At 40.9% G+C, this 23254-nt stretch overlaps 1 protein-coding gene and 1 long non-coding RNA gene across 9 annotated transcripts in view; one reads left to right on the top strand and one right to left on the bottom strand.

Moving 5' to 3' along the window:
• LOC117098534 overlaps nucleotides 1–13561 on the top strand; it is a 34016-nt gene extending 20455 nt beyond the window's left edge. For 2 of the 4 annotated variants that reach the window (XR_004443458.1, XR_004443456.1), the window contains 3 exons: nucleotides 2503–2589; nucleotides 3586–3723; nucleotides 6116–6503. This is a non-coding gene — a long non-coding RNA (uncharacterized LOC117098534). Of the gene's footprint in view, nucleotides 1–2502; nucleotides 2590–3585; nucleotides 3724–6115; nucleotides 6504–12707; nucleotides 12839–13477 lie in introns of those variants that run through there. The other 2 variants (XR_004443459.1, XR_004443457.1) reach the window with 2 other exon arrangements.
• GLIS3 (GLIS family zinc finger 3) overlaps nucleotides 11336–23254 on the bottom strand; it is a 499006-nt gene continuing 487087 nt past the window's right edge. For all 5 annotated transcript variants that reach the window (XM_033237228.1, XM_033237227.1, XM_033237231.1 and 2 more), the window contains 2 exons: nucleotides 16502–16684; nucleotides 11336–15602 (listed from right to left, as the gene is read on the bottom strand). In XM_033237228.1, the coding sequence (XP_033093119.1) occupies nucleotides 15466–15602; nucleotides 16502–16684 (320 nt within the window). In that variant the 3' untranslated portion in view covers nucleotides 11336–15465. The remainder of the gene's footprint in view (nucleotides 15603–16501; nucleotides 16685–23254) is intronic.

Raw genomic sequence — 23254 nt, forward strand, 5'->3', positions numbered from 1 at the left:
TTCTAGAGTTTCTAGCTTCTGGATGTTGGCATCTTGACTTATACTATCCATTTATTTTAGCTTTTCTTTCATATTTTCTTTCTTTTATTCTTTTTATCATCTTTTATGAAACCTCAATATGATCTTATATTTTATTAATTCATTTTTAGCCACATCTATCATACTGTATTCTTTTTTCCAACTATTCTATTTGTTATAGCTAATACTTCCACTTGATTATTTTCATTATTATTTTGGTTCTTGTTTCATATTGGTAATATTTTTTCTCATTTCCTTAAATATCTTAGCAGGCTTTACTGAAAGCTTTGTCCTCTGTTCTAATAGGTCTGCTTTGAATGATATATGTTGCAGTCTGTGGTATTAAACAGGAGTCTGTTTATTTTAGCCCGTGAGCTCATGACCCATTCAATGGTCATGGACTCTTGTCAGGTAGTATGTACTTAAAAAGGTCTATTCACGGTCCTCATCTTTGTCAGTGCTGGAAACTTTAAGAAAGAAAGTGGGCTTAGTTCCAAGGTACAGTGTCACAGAAACAACCATAGCACCACTGCTGACTATTAATATTTCTTTGCCATTCTACCAGGCAACTATCCACAGGGTTTTGACTTTAGACCATTAGGCCAAAACAGTATTTGGAGAAAGCAGCTATCTCCTAAGTCTGTACTAAAAAGTTTTGGGCATATTGAGGTAAAAGTGAACAGATAAATGAAAGTTTAGGGAGGCTAGTCTCTCCCTACCAGTTTTCATTAATTTCTTATCTTTAAAGGACTTTCCTATTACTCTCATACTCCCTAGCATTGGTGGACTGGGTTGTATCAGCTGATTTCTAAGTGAAAATGCAGCCAATGTAGGGCCTAAGGCAATTCAAGGGAGAGGCAAGAATGCAACCTGGAATCTTAATTGTCTTCTTACCATCTCTGGTCATCCTTTCTCAGGGCTTTAGTTACCTTCCTCCCACATCGTTCCACACTCCACCTCTCACTCTAGTTTAACACTGACTTCAACATCCTCAGGAGTTTCTCAGTATTCCAGATTTTGTTGCTGTTTCCATAATCCAAATTTTCCTCTCACTTTAATGGTTCCCATAGATTTGATTTTGAAGAGTGAAGCAGCAGCCCGTAGTCATTCACCATGATCACAGGAATAGAAGCCTTAGTTCTTTTTCCTGACCTTATTGTGCTGAACAGAATCTCCAGCACAGTATCAACTGCATTGATAGTGGGTACTCTTCTTGTTCCCACTGTGAGAGAGGATGCTAAGACATTGCCCCCAGTTCATTATGAAAACGTTTTCTAAAGTGATTTTGGATTTTCAGAAAGAACTATTAGTGATTAGAGGGACAATATTGTCTCTGATTTAACTCAACAACTTGGGAGATCACAGAGATAAACTTCAGAAGGACATCAGATCTTCCCAGAAATCAAGTGCAGAAGTTCAGTGGAATGCTGTTGAACATAGTAAGCACAATGGATGAGAATAAAAAAGGTCAATGAAGAATGTATGTTAAATTCTTGATATGTTAATAAGTAGTTCTTTGTTTAAGGTGATGCTGAGGTAGTTACATGGTTAAGAAGTGTTTAGTAAAGAGTTTTTTTACTTTATGCTCTGGAGTACATGTGAGGAACGTGCAGGTTTGTTACATATGTGCCATGGTGGTTTGCTGCACCCATTAACCCATCATCTAGGTTTTAAGCCTCGCATGCATTAGGTATTTGTCCTAATGCTCTCCATTCCCATAAAGGATTTTTAAATTGGAAGTTTTAGATAGAAGAAAGTACACACAAATGGCAATCTGTTGCTCCTACTTTTGATACCCAAAGTATTTTAAGCTCCTCTTTTTAGTGCTCCTCAGAATAATGATTCTTCGGAAAGAATGCAGCTTCTAGAGAGAATACAAGTCACACAGGGTGCTCAGGTTAGGGAAAGAGGGTGAGCTGTGGCACTGTGTAGACAGTCTTTTGTGGAAACCCACAAAAGATGAAGACCCAAGTCTGAATTACTGACAGTCTGAACTCAGAGTAAATGCTGCAGCAAAAATTCATGATAATAAGGGCCCAGAATGTGTCCATGATGATAGCTCAATCAAGGCAGGCTTTCCTGTTGGCTAAGGTTCACTGTTTATTCACTATTGGTATGTGGCAATCCTATAACTATTGGGCTCCCTTTGACTGTTAGAATCATGATTCTAGCCCTCATAGTGGCCAAACTCATTAGGCTGCTGTGAACACCTTTTGAATCATATGCCAGGCTCACCTACTTCTTGCCCCTTCAGTCATTGTGGGGATTCTTGTTAACAAATATGCCAAATGTTGGAGGTTATTGATCAGAAGAGGGGTGAGTACCTGAACCAAGATGGATGCCTCAGAACCTCCTCTTTGTGGATTTGAAATCCAGATTGATATGTATCCATATTTATGTCTATGTCTGTATCTACATCTACACCTGCCTATTTATCCATGCATATAGAGAGACTGGATGACTTACTCCTTTTTCTCTCCTCAGGATGGTGAAGTGTAAACCTGAGAATGTGAGACAGACATCATTTGTACTTATGTGAATCAGAAAAGAAGAGGAGGCAGGTCTGCAGAGGTAGGAGAATAGAACAACCAGGTCAAAATAAGTAGAGACGAAAGCTGAAGAGAGAGGGAGCTGGATTAACATTTCAGTTCCATTCTGATGTCTCATTGCATTTGTACCCTATGTTTTTCAAGATCTTTCCCTTCTCAACTGAAGCAAACGCAGATTGGTTTTTGTTATTTGTAAACAAAAGAGTTGCTGGCTTTCAGTCTGGTGGTATAGAATTTCTCTTTCACTCTCTGATAGCTTGGCATTACCCCTCAGTACCCTGCTCTATGCACCAGTCCTGAGGTTGAAGCCCAGGGGAAGTAATGCTAAGAGATGAAGCCTTGGCATTGCTCTGTGCAGCTGCAGCCTCCTTGAATGGAGCTTCCCCTGCCTGCGTGATCGCTGTGGTTCCCATGCCTCAGGATGGCATGCCCATTGACTTCAAAGCCCTACTGGAACCTCTCTCAAACCACACAGAAAGTATTCTTGTCACAAGTCACTTCCTGGATCCATCTTCTTGGTGAATCATTAATAGTGCCAACTGCCAGGTGGACTAGCCCAGGCTGCAAACTTTTCAATGAACACAGCTGGGTTGAGGAGGAAAATGGCCCAAGAGGAGAATATATCATGGATCCTGGAGAAATTTTTGGAATATGAAGCCAAGGTACATCATAAATGCATGTCAGAGCTGTATAGATCAACTGATTCAACTCCTTGAATTTTAAAAGTGAAGGGGAATCAATATTTATTAATGGCCAGCTTTGTGATAAACACATGAATCCCCCAAGAACTTTGTAATGCAAGTATGATTCCTGTTGAATAGACGAAGAAACTGAGGTTCAGAGTGGTCAAGTAATTTGCTTATGTGGTAGAGACAGAGTGGATTCTGAAGGCTCCTCACTTCAGAGCACAAGCTCTAGTCAGAATTGACTTGGCTTAGTCACTAAATTAGAGCCTGGTCTCTAGATTCCCAGATCAGTACTCACTACATCTTGCCATACTGCCTCTGTCATGATACAGCTTATATGCCTGGAGCAGCACTAATCCTAGGCCAGCTGGCCAGAGCGCAACCAGCATCTTGGTATCTACGGCAAAGGGTAAAATGGATCAAGAGCCCAGGATTTCCCATGGCAGCTTTGCCTCCACTGAGGGTTATGAGTAAGTATGCCTAATGATAGTTCAGCACAGCCAGGTCAAGTTTTAATACAAGCTAAGGTCCTAGAACAGGCAGGGTTAAAGGAAGTAATCACAGAGCAAAAACAAGAACCCAGGCTTCTTTTCCTGGTTGTCTCATTTGCTAGCTCTTCCCCTGAATAAGCCACTACCTTAGCATCTCAGTTACTGTGCAGTATCAAAGGAGGCACCTGGACTGGATAGCATTTGCTGACTGGGCTCTGAATTTCCTTGGTAGTCAGGGGAGGCTGGGGCACAAATGGGCCGCTTCCACCATGGGCCCTTGGTCTCACACATAAACTCTTTCTGTGGACAGGAATTTGGCCTTTTAAAAATCTAGGCAGAAGAGAGTACTGGCTACATGCAGAGGGGAGAGAGATGATTTGGAGTTGATGATGAAAGACGCAGCTGTGTGGTTGGGCAATACAGCTATGCCCAACAGTACCCCAAGGAGACTGTTAGCTTAATGTGCCTAACAGATTTCCAGTAGGGGAAAGGGGGTCATTCCATAAAGCCACTCTTCAGTATAATGGGTCATGCTGTATAGATGGGCAACACAAAGGACTGTGTTGTACAGATGGTCCATATACGGGGACATGGTCTACAGATGTTCACTGTTGGCTATAGAGCACAGCCAAATCAGGAAGCACTTGGATTAGAAATAAAAATGCTTTATTTTGTTTTAAAATATATTAGACTACAACAAATGTTTGCATGTTGCACCATTTGCTGTCTGGCAACTGTCAAGGTATTCATTGAGTCCTGATGCGCTAATACTCCTTAATGATTTTTCATGGATTTTTAAAATCTGCACTGCACATCTTCTCTCCTGGTATTTGAGGTCTACTGACTCTAAGGCTGTGAGAATTTTCCCAGGCCTGCCTCTAGTATTTACAGAGCCTGGGGCAAGATTGCAAATGGAGACCAATAAATGCATAGATCTAAATATTTAAAAATTCCAAAGCTAGCTAACAAAACCTGTTAAATAAAAATGTGTTTTCATCTCTTGTCTTAACAAATATACTATCACAGCAACCTGGAAGGCCAGGTTTGATTTAGAATGATCAGAGACTCCTTGACTATCTCGGCTAGAATGTGCTGGCACAAGGAGAGCAGTCCTTAGCCTCCTGCCTGTGACCCAACCCCCTTCTCTTCAAACCCCTGTTCCACCTTCAACCATGAGCATCTCCACATCTAACTTCATCCACAGTTCCACAAATAGCCACCCCATGGCCACTCCTCAAGCCTCAGGATGCACACACTGGAGACCTGATCCACTCTTGCGGGGACCATCCCAAATCCATTTGAGAAAGAAGTCCATGCTGGCCCCAGAAGTAGCACAGCCCATTTGCACAGGGAGTTCTGGGGTTCCAGATGCCTGGAGTGAATCCACAAGGAGAAGAAGAGTGGGTTTTTGGTGGTGACATCACTTCGGCCACATGGACTTCCCACTGTGTGGGGTCAGGCATGGCTGGAGAATGGTCAGAGTGGAGCCCTTTGAAATACGGGGCCCAGTACAAGAGGTCCTCTTGATGCTTCCAAAAGTGGTACCACCTTTTTGATGGCCCCAGGAAGGTACCAAAGAGACATCTGTGTGAACCATAGGTTGCACTGAGTTTAAGATAAAGACAGACTCTTTAGGCAATATCATTGGAGGATTTTACAACTTGGGTGCATGCTGAGCTAGTGCATTTCCTTCGTGCCTCTGTACACTAATCTCAGAACTATGGTCCTTGCTATGGTCTTCTCACAATTATTCTACACAGGGTGCAGTATCAGTGCTTTTTAAAAGATGCCAGTGACCCTTTAGTGAGTACTGTGCCACATCATCTGTGCCTTTATCTCATTGCGTATGAGATGAGATGCCTGCTGCAAGATGAAGAAATGGGCTCAGAGCAGTGGAGTTTAGGGACTTGCTTTGGGGACTCCAAAGTACAAAGTAGAGAACAAGGTCTGCCTGATGCTGAAGCTTGTGCCCTTTCTTGGTGCCTCCTGGGAGAAAAGAAAAAGCAACAGGTCACCAGCCTTCACTAAAACACACAAACACACACACCACTATTCTCCAAGGAGGAATAGTACTCTAGGTTTGAGAAAGAACAGTCTTGAGAGGTTTTGAAATCCCAGTGACTCTGTGTGTGTGTGTGTGGTGTGTGTGTGTGTGTGTGTGTGTGTGAGTGATAAAGCCAACAGGAGAAGAGCTGAGGCAGAAATCCATTTTCAAAAGTGTATGTACCCAACTCATGCTTTATTACAAACTGGGAAGTATAATGATAGGGGACCTATGGTTTCCCCCAATGTCTTGTGCAGACACAGAGCTCTGCTGCTCAGATCTCCAGCTACATGGATTGTGGTTCATTGATGGTGTTAATTCTTTCAGGGTCTACCTCAGCTTTCCAGCTCCCAGGAAGGACCCTACTCGATGAATAAGCAAGACAGTGATAGCAAAGACACACTCCTCTCAGGGTGGGCTTCTGCAGGGAGTGGTATGACAGCCTAGCTGTTTCTATCCAGCATAGAACTCTTCTACTGCGTGACAGCAATGTTTGCTCTACAGCATCCCAGTGGGCTGGCCTCTGTTTGGATGGCATCACAGTCTGATGGCACCCTCTGCCTAATCCAGCTTCTGCTCTGTTCTTTTCAGCGGTGTAACTCTCCAATGAACCTTTTACACTCCCAACTCTGTCTCAGCATCTGCTTCCTGGCTAACCCAACTTTCTGCAGAGTCTTGTATTTCACAGACAACCAAAATAAAACACTAATGCCAATCCACTAGAATATAATATGTACGGGTTTTTTTCTGAATAGTCTCCAGCACCTAGAATGGTCGCTGACACATAGTGTTGGGTATGGAGCTCACTAAACAATTGTCAAATGAATGAATGAAATCCAAACAAATCTTGGCATTTGCTCATGTTGGGATCAGCTGAGTCTAAGTAGTTCTTCTTCCATCACTCTCTATTTCATTACCACCTTCTCCCGTCACACCAACATCCAGTCCCCTTTTTATCCTCTTTCCTTTCTTTCCCTTCCTCAATTCCTGAGAATTTATATCAGGCACAGTGCTACGTGCTCAGAACACCTTCTGCAGTTCTTCCAAACCACCATCTCATCTCCTTTTCAGCTTCTCTTTTTTCTTTTTCTCAGGAAGCGAGGGGCCATTTACAGCCACCATTTCCACCAATCAGGAGCAAATACTGACTCATCCTCTACTCCCATCCTTTTCAGAGTAGGAGATGGGCTCTACTCTCATCCTCCTGGGAGTAGGGGATGTTCCCAAAGAGCATCCTAAGTAATTCCAAAGAGCACTACTGGCCTAACAAGGTGCTTTTTAAACCTTTACAATTGTCTGCTAGGTATCAGGCATCCTATTAGGTACTCTGCCCACATTCTCTTTTTAAAAAATTGCGGTAAAATAAACATACCGTAACATTTACCATTTTAACCATTTTGAATAGTACAATTCAGTATTTCTACATATATTCATAATTTTGTGCACACATCACTACTATCCATCTCCAGAACTTTTTCATCTTCTCACTCACTGTGTTTATTTTCAATAACAACTTTCCATTCCTCTTTCCCCACAGCCCCTGCTAATCACTGTTCTTCTTTCTGTCTCTATGTACTTGACTATCCTAGTTACCTCGTATAAGAGGAATCATGCTCTGTCCTTTTGAATATCTCTTTTGTGTCTGACTTATTTCAGCACAATATCTTTGAGGTTTATCCATGTGTTAGCATGTGTCAGAATTTCCCTCTTTTTAAAGGCTGAATACTATTCCATTGTATGTGTATATCATATTTTGTTTATGCACTCATCTGTTCCTGGGCATTTAGGTTATTTCCACTTTTTGGATATTGTGAATAATGCTCCTATGAACACTGGTATACTTGTATCTGAGTCCTTCCTTTCAATTCTTTAGAATTAAGAGTAGAATTGCTGAATCATGTGGTAATTATGTTTAACTATTTTTAGGAATTGCTCAACTCTTTCCATGTTACTAACAAGGTGCTTTTTGGAAATAGGGCTCCCTGGTCAACACACAGCATTCCCTCTTGGAGAGTTACAATGCACATTGGCACAGTAAAGGATGTGAGAGGTCCTGAAGCAAAGACACCTATGTAACTTTAACCAGCCATTTCCCAAATTAATGTGATTGTGAAACCCTTTGTGCAGAGTAACTGGTAATATACAAGTTCCTGCTGGTTTGGGAAACAATGCTTTAAGCTCAGCAGGCCTACATAGGAAGGACTGTGACCTAGGGCCAGTGGGTCATGGAAGTATTACTCAGAGGAGACAGATGGGATTACCTCCAACCCTCCAACTAGCTTGCTGGGTAGCTTTCCTTCTCTTGGCAGCTCTGCACATGCTGTGTTCTCTACCTGTTCTACCTTTCCTCTGCTTCTTTGCTTCTTGAAGTTCTACTTACGTTTCAGGACAAGCTCAGGCATTCTTGCTCCTCTTCCTTCAGGGAACTCTGACCCTGCTCTCCTATCTCCCCAGACAAGAATTAGGAGCTCCTCTTCTACTGAACCCTTATTATACAGTGTGGCCCTGTTAAATTGCCTGCTTATTCCGCTGTATCAAAGGTGGTCAGCCTCAGTTTGCAACTTTAGTTCGTATAAATAATCACCTGGAGAGTTTATTAAAAATGCAGATGACTCCATTTCACTGAAATTCCAACTCAGTATCTTTGTGGTGCGCATTCAGTAGCAGCTCCAGAATGTGCATTTTTAACAAGCCTCAGGCAATATTCTCAGGTGGATGATTCTTGTGATCCCCTTTAGCTCTGTGAGGATAAGAGCCAATTCTCCCCTGTTTATTTGACACATAGTAGGCATGAAACAATGGTGAATGAGTGAGCAAAGGAACAAATGAATGATGAGTGAATGAATGAAATAATCTGTTTCCTCCTCTGAAAAATGATGAGCTTGGACCAGATGTCCTCTAAGCTTTTCTTGGCTTAAACTTCATGTGATTTAGGTTATTTTTACCAAAAATTCTACACTCTTGGCAGCTTTAATAACAGAACCATATACAATACACAAACTCAAGCACATGAAACAACCAGGGAGACGTGCTGAAGAGGATTTAGTCTAAGCTAATATCCAATCAATGACCCAGGACTCATGAATAACCATTATTTTTGAAACTAGTAATGTCATTGCAGGCTAGAGACACAAAGAGGGGCATACACTCACGCCATGTGAATTCAGTCTCATTCTCTCCTGTAAGCGTGAGTAGCCAATGGGCACGCCATCAGGGATGAAAAATCCCTAGGTTTGGGAATTAGAGAGCTATGCATTATGGGAAACCAGGGTCCAGGGAGCGGTTTAGGGTGTTTAGCTGCCTTCCTGTGGCATGGAGGGGACAGACTGTTAGCACCGTCAGGGCCCCCTGACTCTTCTATGGTCACTTGTCAGTGGCGTCATTGAATATAAAACCCTTGACTCTTTTCCGTGAGAACCCTGCAGGTTTTGAGAGGCAGCTTCAGCTTCTCACAAGAGCTGTGGCCCAAGAAAAATGAAGTCTCCCATTACTTATAATCTCTCAGCATTTCAGAGGAAAAAGGTTGGCGGTGGCTGCCAAGATCCAGCAAATATTTGGTTAGCTTGGAAAGAATAGGTGCTCATTTTCCAATTCTCACAGATTTCTCTATGCCCAGTTCTTTTTATTAAAAACTTTAAATCCAGAGATAAAGTCGAATGGCACTGCAAGCTCTAAGCATTCATCTGTATCCCAGGGAGCAGAACCCAGGATCTAAACAAAGAAAAGTTTAATCAATAGAATTCATGAATTCCCTCTAGGAATAGGACCCAACGTAGCAGAAGAATAAGCAGAGGGGCTCCTATCCATGATTTTCTATTAGTGGATATTTCTGGGAAGGACTTTGGGGAATACCCTTTCAATTGACCAGGGTCAGCAAACTATGGCCCATGAGCCAAATCCTGCCTGCTGCCTTTTTAGTTGAGTTTTGTATTTTTGTACAGCCTGTTGAGAATTTTTTTTCACTTTTGTATAGAGTTGAAAAAAAATCAAAAGAATATTTCACAAATATCTGAAAATTAGATGAAATTCAAATTTGTTTATAAATAAAGTTTTATTGGAACACAGCCACATCCATTTGTTTGTATAATATATACGGCTGTTCTTGAACTACAGCGGCAGAGTTGAGTAGCTCAGACAGGAGACCACATAGCCCTCAAAGCCTAAAATGTGTACTATCAGGCCCTTTGTAGAAAAAGTTTGCAGAGCCCTCCAATAGGAAATGTAAGAGTTGCCTCTCACTATTATTTGAACTAAAAACTGTGAGATATATATGCACAGTTAACTAATCATAAATCAAACACTTGTATAAACTAACACTTGAGTCAAGAAATAAAACATTGTCCATCAATCAGCACCCAGAAGTCTTCCATGTGTTCTTTCTCCTCCACTAGAGCTATGAGCCTTTGTGACATTTTCCTTGCTATTCTTTGTACTTCTACCACCTAAACTCTGTGAGTTTTGCCTGTTTTCAAACTGTATATAAACAGAATAACACTGTATATTTGCCTTTGCATCTGTTTCTTTCTCTCAAATTTGTGAGACTCAACTCTGAGTTGTGTGTGGCTATCGTCCTGTCATTTCCTCTGTTGCCACTTCCATGGCATTTCACTATGTTACTTAGGCAAGTTTCGTTTGTTCATTTTACTGTTGTTAGTGGACAGTTGGATCATTTCTTGTTTGGGGCTATGGTGAATAACACTGCCATAAACATCTCATACTTGACCCATCATTGATTTAAGAGTCTTTCAAAAGTAGTGGAATTGCTGGGCTGTAGGCTACACAGACTTTCAACTCTACCACTTAATGCCAAATTTTTCTTGGAAGAGGCTGAACAAAATCACATTCCCACCAGCCACCTCCTTTTAGGAAGCTGAGGGCTCTTTGTATGTTATCAGCACTATTTCCACCTCCACAACCCTGGACCTAATGGTGCCTGCTCTCTGACCTCCAGGGACCAGATAAGGTTCATGGGACCTTCGTCCCTTCCACTTTGTATCTTCTCTTAAAATAATTCTCAAGTCTTAAAAAAAAAGTAGCAAGGAAACAGTCACCTTTCTAAGATTGATCCTTGAAATGTGATCTCTTCTGGATTCACATGCTTGGCTAGCAGGTAAACCAGGTGTGAGAAAATTCTGACACCATCCCCCCACAGATGGGAGCTGAGAAAGAAAGCTCATCACAGTCAATGGGGCAGGTGATATTATAAAGCATGCACAGTGGACAGGATGAGGAAACCAAGGAAATGGTACCTGCCCCTTTCTCCAGGGAACAGATTATATGATCAGGGTAACAGATCATGGGAAGCTGAGGCTTGTGTCTTTCTCTGAACGGTTTTGGGAAAACAGGGCTGAAAAGACCCCCTCCTCCAAATGTCAGTTTGCTGAAACGCCAGCACTGGGAGTACCAAGCACTAGAGGCATTTCTGAAGCATGATGTAGCGCTACTTTGAAAAGGCACAAATAAACCCCAAATCCTAGCACACATTTATCCAGTTTGTGAAGCGAATTAATAGAATAACCAATAAAACATGTATAAAAGCTTTAATTGAATCTGATGAAATAAAACTTCATGTTTTATTTATGGACACTCCCAACATGTAAAGGATTCAGGGAGACATTCATTTGTACTGCCATTTCGTCCTCATATCTATAATTAAATCCAGGCTGCAGCTCTGGCCCAAAGCAATGCGGCATTTTAAAGCTGGACTTGAACATTCCCTTCCCCATCATCTGCCTTTAATTTTAATTACCATTCCCAGTATGTAGGAGGCTGATGGTAAAACAAAACAAAATAATCAAACAAACAAACAAACAATGATGGTTGCCATTGTGTTTTAAAGTGACAGGCTGAAGAAGGATTTTAGGCAGGAGGTCGTCTCCTCTATTTCCAGTTTTATTCTGTACCAAGTGCACAATCCCTTCATTTTACTTTTGACATAAAAAAAGGACTTCATGAACAAGACAAAATAACTTATGATTATATGAAACACAACTGTGACAAATCACAAAACTATACATATTAATAGAAAAAAGTGTACCTAATTCTTTAAAAGATTTATGACAATAAGCACCAGATGTGCCTCTAGAGTAAAATCGGCCCCATATCCAGTATGATATATGCAGTTCATTTCTCTACGTGAGTGTATATAACTATGTACAAGAGTCTGTGTGATTTATGGAAAACAGATTTCCACTTTTTTCCCCCAAAGTGCTTTATGTCAGCAACATTACACAGGATACTTTGCTGTCTGTACAAAATAAATTTCTTCTTTTTTACACTCAGTATTTCTCCAATTAGTGTGTTTTTTTTTTTTTTGCTTCATCTGTTGCAAAAAAAAAAAAAAGTTACCGCAGAAATTCCATACCACTAACAAAAAGTGCTATTTAAAAATGCTTCTATAAAATGACATGGCCAAGAGAGTCAAATAAAATACCAAATAATTAAACTGAACATATAGTCACTATTCCCAATACTTCAAGGCAACCGGAAAGTCAGGGTTCTCGGATGAGGGAGTTGAATTTATCCTTGCTCAAAATTGGTTTTAGGGTGCTACTGTGCTTGATGGCTGGTAATTTAGAAACAACTGAACAAAGTCAACACTCTGTTATCAGTGGTAACTCTGCTGTGATCTAATAAAGACCTTTTCTTTTTTCTACTTTATTATCGCTTATGTAATTTGAGGGAGACGTGGGTAATGGGAGATACCCCACAGGACCAGTAAATATTTAAATAATATTTACTAGCTGATCAGAGGCTAAATTATAACTGACACTTTGATGCAGTTTCATTAGGGAATTAAGACAATGAAGCCAGTGAAATATCTCCCAGCAGACTGATATTTTTAAATGCAATAGGATAATTGTCTTTGTGCTGTGTGTTTTCACAAGCATTAGTTTTTTGTTTTGTTTCTGTTTTTAAGGGGAATGACAATCTCTGTTTGGATGTTTATGAAAATGGTTGCATAGCAAGCCTTAAAAAACCAGGACATGAAAGGGAAGGATTTTTTCGAAGCTTCCACTTGTACTACTGCAAAAATACTGATGAAAGTATATATAAATCTTCTGCAGTGTGAAAGTAAGCAAGGGACAAATTTTAAGGTCAGGAAAGACTCTAGAATCTAAGCATAGTGTGTAGCCTGGAAGGCATCTGAACGTGTCCTATCCTGAGGCCGCAATCTCAAGCCTGCAGCTATCAGGAAAGACCCAAGGTGCAGGAAGCAGGGCTGCACTGGGTCCTGCTGCCTGCATACTCTCTCTGAGACGCAAATGTCCCTCAGGGGCTCCACAATGATTTCCTGCTGAGGAAGAAGGGCTGCAGGTGCCTCTACTGCTTAGGCCCTCTATAGAGTCCTTTTAGCCCCCGTGAGGTAAAAGGGGCAGGGTTACTGTGAGAGGCCACAGGAAGACTGCAGCCTGGTTCACAAGCAGCTCCTCTTAAAAAGGGAGGTGGTGTCCATGGTTTCTAAAGTTCAGATTCTGTTTTGTCCTCCTTCCTCCTTTCTGCTTTAAATTACATAAAGCCAAAAGGCAGGGCTGACAATGTCAACTGCAATAACAACCTTGCCTTTTCATCTTTTTTCTCATTGTACAAATGAAATGAAATGTATTTTGAGTTCCTTGTAACGGCTTCCCTATTTAAGTATGAATAGACAGTCTCTCTGAAGATAGCAGAGTTTTTCTTTCTTTCCAGAGTATGACAAAGGACGCACAAGGGATGCTACCAGCTGTGAGCATGCATACGTTAGGCCACTTGCTTAGGCCAAGTGACACGACCCACAAAGCTGCAAGAAGGGTGGTACTTTACAAGCAGCCTTGGAGTTCACTTGTAAAGGAAGCCTGATGTGCATCTTTTGTAAAGCAGAGCAGGTTTTTGCAAAGTGGCTAACTCGCCTCTTTTGCAGACTTTGACGTCTACATGAAAGCTTTTCTTAGAATATAGTCCACTACTCAGAGAAACTAGATTGACCAAGTGCATTGTGAAAACGAAACCCATACCTGGTTCCTCATTCACCTCATTCTACTACATACTGGAATGAACTCTGGAATCAGGGAGAATACTTCCGATTGTGGGACTGTGGAGGGAGACTGGAAGGACCTGTCAATATACAGACTGTCACAGAATCCCATCTAACATCAAGCTGTTTTAGTTGTCTTGTTGAAGATTGTAATGATCTCAGTTTGACAAATGGCATTGTTTCACTTTTGTTCAGAAAAACATTTTTAAAAAGTGAGAAAAAATACTTGAAATATGATTGTACCAGAATGTTAGAACTTACTGTATCTTTGGGACTGGCCAATTTTTATAGCTGATGCCCTAGGACTTGGGACCTCCAAGAGGTGTCACAGAAAAAAAAAAAAAAAAAAAAAATGACTTCCTATTTAGGCTTGATATTTTCGATCAAATGCTCTGGGAAAATTCCAGGCCTTCAAACCTGGAACTCAGAAAAAGAATTGCTTCTTTCTGTAGACTTTTCGAGAACTATCACCTCTTCCTTCCCAAGATGATCAGACAATGGCGGCTGGGGGGGGCAGTACCTGAATGACAGTCAGGAAGAGGGTAAGAGGGATGCAAAAGGAGGGTGGAGAGAAGTATAGGGAAGAGACAGACAGATGAGTGGATATCCTGAAAAACGTTATATCTGTGCACTGGAAGTCAAGCATCACTAGGTTTGGTTTTCCAAGGGAAGCCGGCACACGACTCAGTCTGTCCCGGTTCTCACATCTGGCACTTCCCTGGGCACAGCACCAGAGTGGAGGCAATGGGTAAACCAGTCAAACAGTGTTTTTCTTTGAACAAAGTCTTTGAGGTGGAGTCACTAAACAGTCAATCCAGGAAGGTTCCAGCTACAGGACTGTTGGTGCGGGAGGTGCCCACTCCATTTCCCTCAGGTAGCCTTTGCTAACTGCAAAACTAACATGCCAGAGGTGGGGCCAGGCAGAACCACAGCAGTGCAAAATGTCTATAGCTGGGGTGATTACAATAATAATGATTTCCATCCAAAGAACAGACATTTACATTTTTTTTTCATTTTAAAGTACGTATAAATAACAACTCTTTAAAATGCAAAAACAAAGATAGGCTGCTGGCGTATAAAACCTTACTTTGCTATTGAAGAAACACTGAGAAGCAACTGGTTAGCATGTGGCTAAGAGAAAAGGGAAACCCAGGGAGTTTCTAAGAGTTGAGACCACACTATGCTTTGGACATGGATTTCCCTTGTTGTACCTGGCTTTGCATCAGGAGCAGTGAGGGCGAGGATTAGGTGAGGCAGGTCACTATGCCTCTGGTAATTGAGGTCTTTTTCCCTGTTTGGCATTTTCAGACAGGGTCATCCCCATACTACATTTTCACATGCACATCATTTCATTGGTGTCCTTTAAGTGTCGACAGCCAGGAAGTAACAGGTATCCAGTAGAGTGAGGCTCTAAATTCCCTTTGAAAAGATAGTCCTGCTGGTCACCTAGTCCAGGAAACCCAGAGAGAAAAAGGAGCAACTGCAATGATTCCTGCAAAGCTAACTCTGCCATTCAGTCCTGCCTTCCGAAAGAACATCAGTAACTCTGCAGGTCCTGCTGATTGGGCTGACATCCTTCCTCATGCAGTCTGTGAGAGTACGGAAACAAAAGGTGGCAAGCAACATCAAGGTCCTGGGTGTGCAGGAGTGGCCAAGAGAGCTTTTAGCCTTCGGTGTAGACAGAGGAGAGCTGGCTGGGACAGCGGTCCACAGCACTGATCTGCAAGAAGGTGGCGTCTTCAGCCCCACTGCGGAGAGACTCCCCAAAAAGGCTCGAGGAATTTGAAGGTAAATCATACACTGGAAGAGAAAGAACACAGTAAGTCAGCAACTCCTGCCCCATGCCACACCCACTGGAAGTGCATTCCAGTAATGCAGCTCAGCAAATGAGGACTGGGAGCTAAGGAGGCAACCACGCCACCCTGGGCCCTACAGCGAGTCTCTGTTTTCCACGACCTTAGTGAGGGAGGAGGCCGACTTGCAGGCAGCTGGCTAAAATATGACCGCACAAAAGACAGGCTGAGAAGAAGTAAAAGAAAAGTGTTCCAGGGAAGGCTGGGGGTGGCCTCAAAAAAGAGGTGGTGTTAAAGTTGAGTCATAAAGAGAATGGAATTCTCACAGATGAAGAAATATGGAAAGCACATTCCAGAAGGAGGAAACAAACAGCAAAGACAGAGAGGGAGAGGCATGTGGGGTCAAGGTTGCTGGCAAAGCTCAGGTGAAGAGTATGTAGGGAAAAATGTGTGTGGGCAGGTGTGGAGAGCTAGATCAGGCCTAACTCATGGGGGCTTTGAATGCCATGCTGGAGAATCGAATTTATTCTCTAGGCAATTGGAAACTATTTAATATATTTGAGCAGAAAAGAGGCATATTTTATCCTTCATTTTGGGGAGGCAATGTTCATAGTAGTGTGGAGGGAAGAACGGTAAAGATAAGGAATCAGGTCAGGGAGACTTACTGGAAGGTTATGGCCATAGTCTGGGAGAGACATGATGGCTCCTGCACCAGGGCGGTGGAAGAAGAGGGGCTGAAGGAGGGCTGAAGAGGAAGGTGAAGATAAGAGACATTTCAGGGGTCATTCAACAGGATTTGATGCAGTCACGTGCTTGGTCAAGTCCAGCCCAGGTCAGTCACAGGCAGCCCACCTGGTCTCTCCTGTCAGTTGACAGGATTTTCTAAGTCACAGACAACCAACACACCTGTAATGCCCGAGTGAGTCGAGAAGGCTCTGTGGAAAACATCAAAACTGGTCTGGCCCATGGATGTAGGGACCAGGCAGTCCTCAAAGGAAGGCACCACACTGCAGGAGCTGACAGGCGGCACAGTTCTCTGGGAATTGGGATAATGTGGGGGGCAGAACGTCTGCAGCTGCCCATAAAATCCTGAAATACAAGCATGGCATTGAGCTCCTTTGGGCACAAGTTCCACAGATCATTCCAACCCAGCTAGAACCTCACTCAGCCTGGCTTCATATGACAAATGCCTTTAACTCTTAAGGCCACCTGTAAAATCTTCCAAGCAAACATTTGGAATGCACTGTTGGGCTGAAGCTCTTCTACCTTAGAGGGATTTCCAAGCTTGTTAGTGTGTAACATTTTTATTATGTGCCAGTATCTGAAGTGGGAAGCCTTCTTACCTTCCCTAGACTCTCTGAAGAGTCCTGGACATTGAAGGCCTGACCTTCAGGGGAGGTTCCTACCCCAGATTCTCCCACCGGCATTTAAATGCATCTTCTTTAACTTCCTTTATCCTATATTTTCTTCTGTTTACACACTGGTTAAAATCTTGCAGAATGCTCTTAAAAAGACCCACTTAAAAATGCATCCATCTATCTGTCTTTCCAATAGAGAAATACATGCACATTTAGATCTTATTATCCTGGCTAGGTAGACAGTATTCCATAGTTGGATGTACTTAACTATTACTATTGTTGATCTTTGCAGTAAATGGAAAAACTGTTATGAAAATGTTAGAAAATAAAAATGAAATACAAATAAAACTCCAAAAAAGGAAAAATATGAGAAAAGAGTAATATTTGAAAATAATCATCAACCTTTTGACAATTTTATTTCATCTGTTCCTTTCAATTTTTTTCCATTCAATGTAGTTTTCCTTGGGGTCCTATGTGGTTCTTTTCTATGATCCTCCACTACTTTCATGATGGCTGGCTTACTTTTTTCTTCTTTCTCCTTGCCTCATAATACATTTAAGTCAACAGATTATTTTCTTGGAGCGTAATATGCTTTTGAAAATATAATAATGAAATCTTTGTTCCATAATTTATTGGAGGGAGAATTGTGGCTCTGCTGTTAACTCTCTACATTTCATTGTGTCTGTCTCCTCAACTGTAAAATGTGAATGTCATTGTCTACTTCAGCAGGCTATTGTGAAGATTAAGTGAGTCATTGGATAAGGAAGTCCATCTGTAACGTTTTAAAGTACTTTATAAACGTCAGTTATTATTGATATCACTATTCTGGCTTTGATGGAAAAAAAGGGATTAATAGAGAAAGTACCCCGGGATTTTTTCCACAAACACTAAATAATGGAGAATGCAGAACAAACCCATGGACTTTGGACCCTTAATCCTGTGTGCCTTCCTCTACTAGAACTGCTTCTTCTTGAGACTAGAAGGCTTCATCCTTTATTACAGAAATGAACCGCCTATCAAAAGAGAGGGGAGGTGCTATCTGAATTTATTCTTAGCTCTCTTTAAGTAAAACCAGGGTGAACTGATACATCCAACGTACTATGCTCTCAACCCTTCTCATTTCCCATTAGGATCCACAATGTAGACTGTGTAACTGCACAGATCACCCTTCCTGGGACGCTGGGAGGCCTATTCTATGGTTGTTATGAATATTGCCAAAGAATGTGTGCTTAACCGTCCATAAAGACACATACTGGCCCTCTAGGAGTCTGTGATCCAAGATAGACCAAATGCAGATTTATGGATATGGCACATTCATAGTGGAAAACAAAATGATAATATCCTTTATAAACAGACTAGAGTGCACTCTATATAGAATCAACAGAAAAATCCACATAAGGTTTGGAAGAAGATTAAATGCTTGTTGTTAGTATAGACAAGGAAAATACCTAAGGAAATTCCACATCAGGCCAGAAGAAGAAAGAATGGAAAACTATTGTCTCTTTTCCTTTTGATCCCCAAAGGCATGGTTTCAACAGACAGGCAGGCAAAGGACCCAAACAGACCACTCATTAATACTCATATAATTGATCATCCAATATGAGCAAACTGTAAACTCTCAAGCCCACAAAGAAATACAAATCAAAACAATGATAAAATGTCACATTCTACCTATCACATTGGTAAACATTTCTAAAAATCATTCTCAATGCTGAAGTATCAATGAAGAAGGCATTTCTATGTAGTGTTGTTGACACTGCAAGAGTGTACAAGCCTTTTGGAAAACAGTTTGACAACCTGTATTTAGAACCCTAAAAGTGTTCAGGCTATTAGATTAAGGAAATTCACTTCTGATAAAGTATCCTGAAAATATATTCTGAAGAACATTAAGAAATTCTGCACAGGGACAGTGGTTGCAGTGCTAGTGATCAAAATAGAAAACTGAAGAGCCAAAATGGCCAACCATAAGAGAATGTCTAAGCAAACAGTGGTACATTTATGTGATGGGAATTTTAAATAGGTATTAAAACAATATTTATAATAAGCTTTTAACAACATGGAAAGACCATTATAAGGTTCATGTTTCAAAAAGCAAGATACAAAATTGAATACGAAGCCTAGGATCAGTTATATGGATGCCTATGTTACAGAATAAAGATGGCAAGTTACCATATTTATGGTTGTCTTTGGGTATTTTTTTTTTTTGGCCTTTATATTTTTTCTGAATTTTAGCAATAGTGAAGAGCAAGTACTCTGGATCCTGGGGTTCAAATCCTAGCTCAACTACTTACCAACTGTGTAGTCTTGGCAAATTACTTCTCGGTGCCTCAGTTTTCCAATTCGTAAAATGAGGTTAGTGATAGTAATTACATCATACTGAGTATAAAGATTAAATGAGTTAATATTTACATATTATGCAATATAATTTTATAATTAGCATTTATGTAATATATAATAATATAAATTACATAGTATATATGTTTGCTAAGTAAAAAATAAAATTATTTTATAATGACAATGTAGTTCTTAAAAATAAAAGTTTATTGAGGGAAATAAAATTTCCAAAAATAACAAGGAAGTTATTTAACAATAACCAATGTAAGAAAGGACAAAGCAGCAGGTATGTGGCACACCCCCTGTTTCCAGGGGGAATCTTGAACAGTTTTGGCCTTTTGAAGACCTAAGCTGTATACCTCTTCTTGCTCATGGCTCCTCAATCCTGTGCTAATTGACACACAGACTAATTTCTTCATTCACCCTATTGGGGGCTCTGAACAGCAACATGTCTGAGTGGTCTGAGGGAACCTGGAATGTGGAGATGTATGGTTTCAGTAGTTCCTTGGACTGATCTTGACTTTGGTACCTGGAGGCCAGGTACAGGCAAATATGGCATACCCATGAGGAGGAAAATGTTATCATAAAACCACCATGGCTGGTCTACTAGAATGTAATGTCTCCTGAGCAAAAGAGACAATATTTGCTATCTATACCTTTGTGCAAGCTCTCCTCATATTTGTCACCCATAAATTTCCTGATAGCCCTCCTCAGTATAATATCACCCTTCCAAGAAAAGAAGATATTTTTTCACTAAACTCCCACAACTTCACAAATAGGGACATTAATCATTCAGGGACAATGATAGAGACTTTCACTGACCTTTCATGAAAACCAATTTATTCTCCCTTTCCTATCTTCTCTCCTGTTTCTAAGAGGAAACAGAAGTGTCACATGCTTCAGTCTATATTCAAGTGTTGTGATATATATGAGTATAAAAGGTTTGTGATGTGGCAAAATACACCTGGGAAAGTTAAGTATCAAATCCAACATTCTGGGCTTCATCTCCTAGTCTGGATCTGAGTGAGGAGGGCAGAGTAGACTCTAATTCCTGCCTGTGGGTGTCTTGGCTGACACAGGAAACTGTCAAAACCAGAATGGCCCCACAAGCATGTTTTATCACTCTAACAGCCAACTCAAGAAAAGAAAATCCTCTTTATTAAATCTCTCCCTCCAAGTAGCCAGTTACTAGAGATGCCAAATACACTGGTGTGGATGGTTGCGGTCACTCAAAGAGTTTTCACATATTCTCTTCCCAGTGCTATTTTCACAAAACTAACAATTTTTTAAAAAAATTCCGTTAGGGTCTTACCACACACACAAACCCAGAGAAGGCCTAACTCGTTCTCTGATGAATGGCTCCTGTATTCCAGCGGCTGGATTTCATGTAGCAAATTTGGAAAGAACACTGCTTCTCGGACCCAAAGCAAAATGAGACAAGATGTTAACACATTTTGTGGGCATAAAACCTGAGAGTGGTGGCAAGGTCAGCCAATCTGTCCGTCAGTCAAAAGTGGCTATCAAGTGCTGGTTAGGGTGCTATTGCTGAAACCAAAGAAATATAAGACAACATCCTTGTCTTTGAGGACTGATAATATAGCTGGAGTGAAAACACATGCATTTGTAATAGCATAAGAACATATACATAAATATTAGTTGGCAATAAATGTTAGTTGTTATTATACATTTAATTACGGAATCACCCCTCTACTTTAAAAGTTATTTTGCCTTCAAGAATGGAGGAGGGGAGGAACTTGCAGATAAATGTATTCTACCTAAACTGCAGTTTCCAAAGGTCAAGGAGAATCATTCTTCCTCCTCTCAGTTTTGGGAAGTTTTGTTTTCCCCTTCTAAAAACAAACTTTTTTTTAAATTATAAGAATATTTGAGGCTAATTATAAACTAGAACATGCAGACTAGTATAAACAAAGAAGGCAAAAATTATTTTTTATTTCCACGATTCAGAATATACACACAAAACTGAAATGTTTTATATATTTATCTTCTGTTTTTGCCTCTAATATCATGCATGAATTTCTTCACATGCATTCATTCTTAGAAGGCTTTTTCTTTTTATTTTAGTCACGGAGTAACTAGTGTCTCTGTGATGATAGGTTAAAGAGTTCACGGTCCCTTTTGCTAATGATGATAAAGCAGCCCCATGAAGCTTTGGATTTCCTTCTCAAAGTAGAAAGGGAGTGGGGAAGTTAGAGGAGAAAGGCATTACATGACTAAATATGATAATAGAAGGATACCCTCTAGGGCCATGCTGTCCAAGAGAACTTTCCATGATGATGAAAATGCTCTTTATCTGTGCTGTCCAATGCAGTAGCTACATGTGGTTATCACATCACATTTCAGCCACTTGAAATGTGGCTAGTGTGACTGAAGAACTGACTTTTACATTTTATTGAATTTTAATTAATTCAAATTTAAATAGCCACTCATGGCTACTGTACCTGACAGCACAGCTCTAGGGCAATCTGAATTCCCAGGTCTAGCCAACTTTGTTTCAAGAGTAATTCTGATTAAATTATTGAAAGAAAAACCATGACTCACCCCAAGTTTAAATAAAGCAACATAAATAATCTTAGGCTCCTGGCCTTCAAGATAGAAAGTATATTAGATTTTTTAATACATCTATCTCTTCCTTGCAAATTTGCCACTTCAGTCTTTGTGGAAGGAACCAGAATATAAATACATTAATAAGTAAAGAATGGTCCCTCAACTCTCAACCCTTCAAGAAGCTGAGGAATGTTTTAGGCTAAACTGCGAGGGCACTCCAACCCTCCTAGAGGTACTGTGTTCCCTTCTGGAAGCAGCAGGAGGAGAAAGAAATGTGTCATCCACTTTCTTCACTTCAGATTGCAGGCCTAGCTCTCCATGCGCACCAGGGTGGCGATGTGCCCTTGTGGTCTCCATTTTTCCTACCATCTGATGGTGGAGTATCAACACAGAAGGCTCTACCCAACTGTTGAGGAACATGGATGGTGATTAATACCATCAGCGTACACCTCGTCAAGGGGAGAAGTCATGATCTGTGTACTTAGTAGGTTTGTCTATGCAGCAGATGGCCTTGCAAAACAAAATGCTTGTTTTCCTTTACAGGGAGGCTGTGGGGAACCACCACCAAACTGTGGGCACTAGGAAAAGTGCTACATGGATAACACTCAGAATCGAGACGGCCCCTTCCCTGCTGTAGGCTCAGCCTGGACCATGATGACAACTCATAGGTCCAAAAGGTCCACATACGACAACAGGAACCCCTCAAAAACATCAGGAAGGTTCCCCAGAATTTCCCCCGCCAGAGTATGACCTAATCAGGCTTGGAAGTATCCTCTAGGAGACTCCTTGGAAACAATGCTGGGGGTTCCAAGACCCCTTGATATGTCAGATGGGAAAACCCTTTAACTCCATGTGATGCAGACTGTATCAATTCAGGGATCCAGGCCAAGTGCTATAGTTTTTCAGCCACTACCCAAATCTCAGGAGTCATCTATTCCTTTGACTTTTCAGAAGAAACAGTGACTAATGTGTGTGCTTGATTTTGCTGCAATCATTGTAATTTTGCAAAATGAGGGTGTTAACAGTATCTACTTGCAAGGCAACCACAAAGACTAAAGAGGATTAACAGAGACCATCCAATGTAAAGTGCTGGGCATGTGCCTGACACAGTTCACACTCTATAACTGTTACTTTTACTTTTTTCTTTTTCTGTTCTTCTAATAACATAAGCATTTCAATTTCTACGTATTCATTTACTTTACAACTATTTACCAAACACTTATTCAAGTGTTGGGGATATAGTGGTACATAAACCACATTCCATTCCTTTTTGGAGCCTGCATTTTAGTGAGAAAGAAAGAAAAACATATAAATGAGAAATCAAGTAACATAATTTCATACTACATATGATAACAAAAAGAAAACTTTCTTTAATGGATACATAGAGATGCAATTCTCTTTT

Source organism: Trachypithecus francoisi, unplaced genomic scaffold (genome assembly GCF_009764315.1).
Source record: "Trachypithecus francoisi isolate TF-2019V2 unplaced genomic scaffold, Tfra_2.0 Lachesis_group16, whole genome shotgun sequence".
Classification (NCBI taxonomy): domain Eukaryota; kingdom Metazoa; phylum Chordata; class Mammalia; order Primates; family Cercopithecidae; genus Trachypithecus; species Trachypithecus francoisi.